Genomic DNA, 8,506 nt, shown 5'->3' with positions numbered 1-8,506 from the left:
TGTAATCCCAGCACTTTGGGAGGTGGAACCTGGCAGATCACCTGAGGTTAGGAGTTCAAGACCAGCCTGGCCAACATGGTGAAACCCCTTCTCTACTAAAAATACAAAAATTAACTGGGCGTGGTGGCACATGTATGTAATCTCAGCTACTTGGGAGACTGAGTCAGGGGAATGGCTTGAACCCAGGAAGCAGAGGTTGCAGTGAGCCGAGATCATGCTACTGTACTTCAGCCTGGGCGACAGAGTAAGACTCTGTCTCAAAAAAAAAACAACAACAAAAAAAACTACCCACTTCTTGCCAAAGTGCAGCTTCAAGAAATGTAGGAATATTCTAGGACAGTGAGACTAAAACAGAAGCCTCTGTTGGCCATCAAAGGCACTGGCATCTTCCCTTCTGCTGTAAACAGCACTCCATGGGTGGCATGCAGTGTATTTAACTCACACATCAACTTCAGCCCTTAACCCCAGTGGGAAAACGACCAGAAGGATCTGGATACCAGGGGCCACGTCTGTGCTGATGGCTGTGGTTTGGTGGGGCTACAACAGGAAATACCTGCTTTGGAAAGACAGAAAGCAGATAGCCCAATTCTCTCTACTACATTTTGGAAACTATGTGTTTATGAGTTTGATCAAGCATGATTTAGGTTTAGATTCAGAAACCATGTATTAGCCTCAGTTATGTGCCAGGCAGTCCTGCACTGGATCTGTTCATGTGAATGGCTCTGTTGAGCCCTCACTGTGACAAATGCATCTCTAAATACCTGCTAAGGTCTTCAGGGGTTCAGTATTTAAACAAAATGGCATATACTCTTCAGGCAAACAGGAACTCTTCAGAATTCTTTGCTATCTATTTGCATAGGGAATTGACAGTTCTCACTTAGGCAAAATGACTTGTGTGCCAAGATACAGACTTTGGTTTCTTGAGTGTAGCCCAGTGTTCCCCAACTTCCATATTCATCAAAATTATGCTTATGGTTGAACACTCAAAGCTAGACAGAGTGTAATGTAAAGAATTTTTTCTGGCTGTCTTCTGGATTGTTGAGGTGGAGTGAGAGCCCGACAAAGGGGAGGGATGTGTTACATTCTGACCACTGAGCTCTGTATTGCTTGACACAGCCTTTCAACCTCTGAGAAATAAAAGGTCGCATACTTTAAGTCGATGGTCACGAGAGACCAGGTCAGGGATGGAGTGTGGATGTTGTGAGCTCATTACTGTTATTGTGAAAGAACCAAAAGTAGTTCTTCAGTATGAACTGTTTTTATACACACACAAGTATCTTTCCTCCTATAAACTAGAATCAGGTGCTCTGGTTTTCATTTTATAAATGGAAGGGAAACCGTAAGGAGAGTCTGGTTTTATTTTTTAGCTTTATTTTTTAAAAAATATATGGTATCTCCTTGAAAATCTGATGAAAGCAGACATCCTGCTGCCTCTTCCAAATGTTCCTAAGCCTGTGTACACACTCACACACACACGTGCACATTCACACAGATGCATGTTCGCATTCAGTTTCCGAGAACTCGTGGACCTGTCTGACCTCTGGAGCCAGTCTCCCTGGGTTGAAATCAAGCTCCACCACCTACTGGCTGTGTGGCTTTGCGCACATTATATAAAGTGTACCTCAGTTTCTCAATCTGTAAAATAGTACTGGTGATCCTCTTTAATAAGATGGATTGGAGGATTAGCAGAGATAATAAAGTACTTAGGAAGTTTTGGCATATAGTAAATTCAATCAGTGTTAGCTATTTTTTTATTATTTAATGGGTACTTTATGTTATCCAAGTACTCTTTATTTGCAAATTTGTAAATGTAATCACATTAAATATTATTTTTTAAATACTAAACATTCAATTTTCTTCATTTTTTAGTGAAGTAGACCTTATTAAGACATTTAAACAGATCCTACATTATAGACATAATTTTTGCTATGAATGGAATATGGCCACTGAAATGTACAGTGACCCTTTAACCAGTAAGCTCATGCAAGTTTTAGCTCTAAGGAAAAAAACACTACTCTGAGACATTTACCAATATATTTGACCGCGTAACTTTTTGTTCCCTGGGTCATCTTAATGAAAGAATGCTCCAACTGGAGAAATTCTGCTCTGGGCCAAAAGTTGCCTTTTTTGTTTCCTTTTAAAAAGAATTACTAATTGTTCTTTATATTTGCAATATTTTTATAGCTTAGGAATTATTTTATAGAGTATCAGAAAAGTTTATAGATTTATGAACAAACCTTAAGCTGGTGGAGCAAAGAATAAGGTATTTGTTAAATTCTGTGCTTCATGTGATTCTTGACTGTATGAGTGCAAGTAGCTTATTGAGTTATTGTTGAGAAATGTAAAAAGCTAACTTATAACTTCTCCATTAAAATTTTACGAAAACGTAAACACTTTTTTCAGGCTGCAGAAGATGTGAATGTTACTTTCGAAGATCAACAAAAGATAAACAAATTTGCACGGAATACAAGTAGAATCACAGAGCTGAAGGAAGAAATAGAAGTGAAAAAGGTATTGAAAATAATTATTAGAAGAATAAAATTTTTTTGTACTATAGCTACTAAAACTGAACTCAGTTAACAAGTGAATATGTATTTTTCTGGGCTCTTTGTTGCAGATGAATAACGCGATCCACTGTAGTTAAGCAGAAAGTCATTTTTTTTTAAAGGGATATGCGATAACGTACAGAATTGTTGAGGAACTTGAGTCTAGACCGAGGGTCCAGGAACAAGTCTTGGAGAACTTGGCTGGCGATGGAGCAGCTGTTGCCTTCACCGATCCCAGAGTCAGCAGTCTTCCCAATGAGGAAGCCGCCCTTGCAGACCTAGGAACACCAAACTGCTGCTGCCAGTGCCACCTACCCCTGTAAATCAGGGCCCGTGTCCAGCCGTCTCCCTTGAGTTGAAATACGGCTCAAGTGCATTCGATTGGTGGAATTGAAGTTATTATCACTTATGCATGCTGGCAGAGCATTCATTACCAGCATGATTTACTTGCACCCTATCAGCAAGCAAGGCTGAGAAATGTAGGTTGGTTTTTTGGTTTTGTTTTTGTAGGAGGGCAGAATTCACAAAGTTGAAAATTGTGAAAATAGAAGACATTCTGAGTGACCATGGGTGCCTGCTGTCCACCACAGGGTGCTTATAGCAATCTGAAAATATCCAGAGGACGATGCGTTAGATAGCTCTAGGTGCTTGCTTGTGAAATGTGCTCTAAAAAGTTACCAATTAAAGTCTTATTCTAATGTGGTAATAATACCTTTGTGAGAGGGTCCCTCAGAGAGTTGCTGTCCCCAAATTACAATTGGCCTTTAGCCTCTATCAGAGAACTCTGGATACATTTTCTTTGCCATTTTGCATTTATAGAAACAACTCCAAAACCTAGAAGACGCTTGTGATGACATCATGCTTGCAGATGATGACTGCTTAATGATACCTTATCAAATTGGTGATGTCTTCATTAGCCATTCTCAAGAAGAAACACAAGAAATGTTAGAAGAAGCAAAGGTATGTTCAATGTTAATTCTGAAATCAGAATTTATATCATTATAAAGAACAAGTAATTGTAGATGTAGGGAAATAGTGGATGCTAGCGATAGCTAATACTTCCTGCCTTGTTAAGTCCCAGACATGCTCTGAATGCTTTGCCAGCAGGATCTTATTGAATCCTAACAATGACTTGTTATCCCAATTTAGGGACAAAGAATAGAGGCCTAGAGAGGTTACGGGATTTATTCAAAGTGACACATAGACAGTGGTCTTCTGACTCCAGAACCTTGCTCAAAACTAAGTGTTTAGAAGGTATAGCATATATTGAAGCAGACAAGAAAAATCCCCTGTAACTCTACCCAGAGGTATACCCACATTCATAGTGAACATTTTCCTGTATTTCTTTTATGTTCTCTCTGCCTTTCTCCGTGTAGTTTGCTTCCCAGTTTTGACAGTTAACGTTCCAGGAGGAGCATTTTTGCTGTTTCGTTGAATGTTTGTTTGTCCAGCAGATACTCACTGGGAGCCTGCTCTGAGCCAGGCACACAGGCCTTTTCAAAACATCGTTTTTGATGACTGTTTAATGTCATGTTGATGGTTATCTACTGGGGTCACGGGTCTTATTGTTAGCATTAATTTGTTTCCAGTATTTTGCTGTAGTAATGTTCCTGTGAGCATTCTGCTACATAAATCTTGGCTCACATTTAGAAAATTGTTTTGAGGAAATAGAGAAGTATAATTACTGGGTCAGCATACGAGTTCTCTGATCGTATCTGAGACATTTGATACATGGTATGAAATTTTCAGTTCACATGCCTTCTAACTGTATGGGAGGGACAGTCACATTGTTTGTCTATGAGAAGCTGACGGCAATTAAACCTTTCCTAATGCTTTTGCTAATTAACCTGATTGCTGAAAATGATAGTCTCTCTTCTTCAAATGTCATAAAAAGCAAAACCTCGTATGAATGAAACTCACATTTAGTAAAGCTGGGGAAGAACTATCATTACTCCTGGCTCTTTCCACGCAGACATGTTGTATGTCTCCCTTCTGTTTAAATCTTTTCTTCTTGGTCAAATTTTGTGATTTTTGTTCTTTTTATTTGTTTAACCATTTAAAAAATATTTGGAAGTATTCCCAGATAGTTTATGGTTTTTGTGGCTATTGTGAATCCCCTGCCCCATGCACAGATAGATACTGAACCTTGATTTATTTATTTAGTTAGTTTTTGAGATGGAGTCTTGCCCTGTCGCCCAGGCTAGAGTGCAATGGCACGATCTCGGCTCACTGCAACGTCCACCTCCTGGGTTCAAACGATTCTCCTGCCTCAGCCTCCCGAGTAGCTGGGATTACCGGCGCCCGCCACTACGCCCGGCTAATTTTTGTACTTTTAGTAGAGACAGGGTTTCACCATGTTGGGCAGACTGACCTTGTGATCCACCCGCCTCGGCCTCCCAAAGTGCTGGGATTACAGGCGTGAGCCACCTCACCCGGCTGAACCTTTCTAGAATTCTAGAATGAATGAATTGAGTGCTTACTCTGTATCAGGTTCTGCCATGTACTGGGGATAATTGGGGACAACAAAACCTGCCTAGCCCTTGCCTGCATGGAGCATATAGTCTAGATGGAAAGAAAGAAGAGTAAACAAAACTGATAATGAGTAGAAAGTGGTATGAGGATAGACGTGGCTTTAAGAACATAGGAAGAGGAATCTGTACTAGTCTGGACATCACGGGTCAGGGAAGGGCTCCCAGGGAAAGTGCTCAGATAGCAGCCGAGGAATATGTGGCTCTTAGCCAGGAAGGGGCAGAGGGTGTTCTAGTCGTGAGAAGCAGCATGTATAAACGGCCACAGGATGACGGTGGTGCAAACATAGACCTGCAAGAAGATGTATTTGCTGGAGATTTGGGAGCGCCTGAAATTGTGGCCACATCTTGGAGAACTCCAGTCAGTTGAGTTGAAGAAATTGTACTTTGTCTTAGCAGGGGTCTGCAAACCTTCTGTGCAGGGCCAGAAGTATATATATTAGGTTTTGTGGGCTGCACGGCCTCTGCCGTAATTGGTATGAAAGCAAGATGAGTCAATCTGCATGGCTGTGTTCCGATAAAACTTGACAGAAACAAGCTTCAGGCTAGATTTGGCCTGTGGGCTATAGTTTGTCCACTCCCGTCCCAGAGCAAAGAGGAGCCTTCAGAGATTTTTGGAAAAGAGAGAGATGATTGGACTTGTGATATTAAAATAACTTTCTAGTGTCTTATTTTACTTATTAACCAGGTTTTCTTGGCATAGAAATTTAGAATTTATCCCTTTCTAGCAGCCATATGTCTTATTTCTATTTCTTGTTTTGTAATAGTGATTCTCAAACTTTGAGCACACATAAAAATCACAATCACCCGCAAGGCTTGTTAAAAATTCAGATTGCTGGGCCCAACCCAAAGAAGTTCTTTCAGGAGGCCTGAGGTAGGGCCCCAGAGTGTGTGTTTCTGACAAGTTCCCAGGTGATTTTGTCCCTGATACTGGTCTGGGGGCCACCCTTTGAGAACCATTGGCTAGATTTCTAAAACAGCAACACTGTCAATATTAGATATTCTTTTGTTTCTAATGTTAGTGGGTATTTGGTTTGTATGATTTCATATTTTTTTGTCATGTTTAGGGAAAAAAATTGTTTTGATCCTAGCCAGGAAGGAACTTATGACTTTTTTCTTTTTTTTTTTTTAAACAAAGAATATATGTTAACATTTAATCTATTAATGAGGGAAGCATTAACATTACAAAACTGGTTTTAGAATTGAAGAGGCTAAGTATCTATAGATAGGTAGGTAGAATTGTCCTTTGGAATTGTATTTTTAATTACAAATTGACAATTTATAATTGTATAAATTTACGGGGTAAAACGTGATGTTATAATTTATTAATACAATGTGAATAATTAAATCAAGATAGTTAACATGTCTGTCACCTCAAATACTTAGAAAAATATCTGACTTTTCACTGGGCAAAGCTGCTCTGTCTTACAAATGAGGCACTTTTTACCACTCTTTTCCAAAGTGTAGCCCCAGAGGTCTCAAAGTCAGTGAAAATTTCTGCCAGATTTGGATCATAAGTTGTTATTCTTAATTATTGGTGGTTGGTGGTGTGAGTTTCTATCATTTCCTGTAGTCTCATAGTTATTTTTGTTGTTGGAAAAAGCTGGGTTAGAAGCCAGCAGGCCCAGGATAAACTGTTTATAGAAGTCTTTGTATTTGCTTCTTTATTAGAAAATAATTTAGAAATTAATTTTTTACTATTTTTTGGATCAGCAGAAACTGAGAAAACAAGCTTGATTTATTCTGTGATAAGCAAGTATGGACCATGAATTAAAAATGCCCACATTCAGACATTTAGACCTAATTGTCAGTGTTACTTAGCTGCCTGTCCAAGTTTAGAAGGTTCTTGACCTAAAATTCTTCCCAAATATTATTTCAGACACAGATGCTCAGAAATTATCCAATTGAATAGAATTAATTTAAATTATTTTTTTTCCAGAAAAATTTGCAAGAAGAAATTGATGCCTTAGAATCCAGAGTGGAATCAATTCAGCGGGTGTTAGCAGATTTGAAAGTTCAGTTGTATGCAAAATTTGGGAGCAACATAAACCTTGAAGCTGATGAAAGTTAAACATTTTATAATATTTTTTTATTTGTTTAATAAACTTGAATATTGTTTAAAATGATAATTTTCCTTCTTCAAATGACATGGAACGCAAAACTTTTTTTTTTTTTAAATTTTCATTTATTTAATGGAAACTTGCCTATTTTCACATGTCTGCTTATTTATTTTATATTTTTAAAAGAAGACAGTATTCACCTATGTATTTTGCATAACGATTATATCAAGTCTAGGAGCTTCGTGTCATTAAAATCAGTTAAGCAATCTTTTCTGTTTCTATATTATTTAGAATATTTGTTGTTGCAATTTTCACATAAGAAAATTTAACAGTTGTGTCATGTTGTTTCTGTCTGATTTTAATTGCTGTCTAATGATGGGGAAAACACAACAAAAAGATGTACAGTCCTGCATCCTTGCTTATTTCACAACTAAAGCTTTGTCACAGACTTCAAAATACATATGTATATATTTTATTTAAATATATGTTACATATTATATTTAAACATACATATTTCACATATTTTTTACATAGCTATTAATATCAGAGATCTGAGTAAAAGAATGGGTCATGTTTAAACCTGTGCCCTTTATACAAACAGGGCAGAACCACAGAAGAACATCTTGGAAACCGAGAGATGTGCAGAAAGAAATGTTGAGTGTTTTTTTTTATAGATTTTATATTTTTGGTGCTTTGTAATTAATTGGGGTTTATATTGATAAAGATGTGGAAGTTAAACAGCTGTGTACTTAAAAGTAAGACTTATTTCTTAAATAAAGGGTACATTTCCTCCCACTACCCCACAAAAGACATACATTTTGGGATTTGGGAAACCTAAGTGTATTGACTTTCCAGCAGATGGCACTCATGTGCCAAAATGTGAATGGGAGGATCTTAACACAAAAATGAGGAGATTGTTAGGCTTGAATATACATAATTTTAGAGGAAATATTTTTAATTTTTAAGGCTAAACTGCATATGTATTTTTTGGTTCAATGTTTATAAACATGAATTCAGGCTTAAAGATAGATGATTATATAATTTCTAAAATTCTTAATACTATAAAGGCAATTTTTTCTTTTCTTTTCTTTTTTTTTGAAATGGTGTCTCACTCGGTCGCCAGGCTGGAGTGCAGTGGTGTGGTCTCAGCTCACTGCATCTTCTCCTTCCTGTGTTCAAATGATTCTCCTACTTCAGCTTCCCGAGTAGCTGGGATTACAGGTGTATGCCACCACACCTAACTAATTTATTTTTAGTAGAGACAGGGTTTCACCATGTTGGCCAGGATGGTCTCCATCTCTTGATCTTGTGATCTGCCCACCTCGGCCTCCCAAAGTTCTGGGATTATAGACGTGAACCACTGCGACCGGCC

General features: G+C 38.1%; 1 protein-coding gene across 1 annotated transcript in view; it reads left to right on the top strand.

Moving 5' to 3' along the window:
• PFDN4 (prefoldin subunit 4) overlaps positions 1 to 7,639 on the top strand; it is a 31,386-nt gene extending 23,747 nt beyond the window's left edge. The window contains exons 2-4 of the mRNA XM_011936732.1: positions 2,404 to 2,511; positions 3,366 to 3,506; positions 7,014 to 7,639. Of these exons, the coding sequence (XP_011792122.1) occupies positions 2,404 to 2,511; positions 3,366 to 3,506; positions 7,014 to 7,145 (381 nt within the window). The 3' untranslated portion in view covers positions 7,146 to 7,639. The remainder of the gene's footprint in view (positions 1 to 2,403; positions 2,512 to 3,365; positions 3,507 to 7,013) is intronic.
• Positions 7,640 to 8,506: the final 867 nt, after the last annotated feature.

Source organism: Colobus angolensis, unplaced genomic scaffold (assembly GCF_000951035.1).
Source record: "Colobus angolensis palliatus isolate OR3802 unplaced genomic scaffold, Cang.pa_1.0 Scaffold156, whole genome shotgun sequence".
Classification (NCBI taxonomy): domain Eukaryota; kingdom Metazoa; phylum Chordata; class Mammalia; order Primates; family Cercopithecidae; genus Colobus; species Colobus angolensis.
The sequence above is the reverse complement of the archived record's forward strand: the minus strand, read 5'-3'. Positions and strand labels throughout refer to the sequence as shown.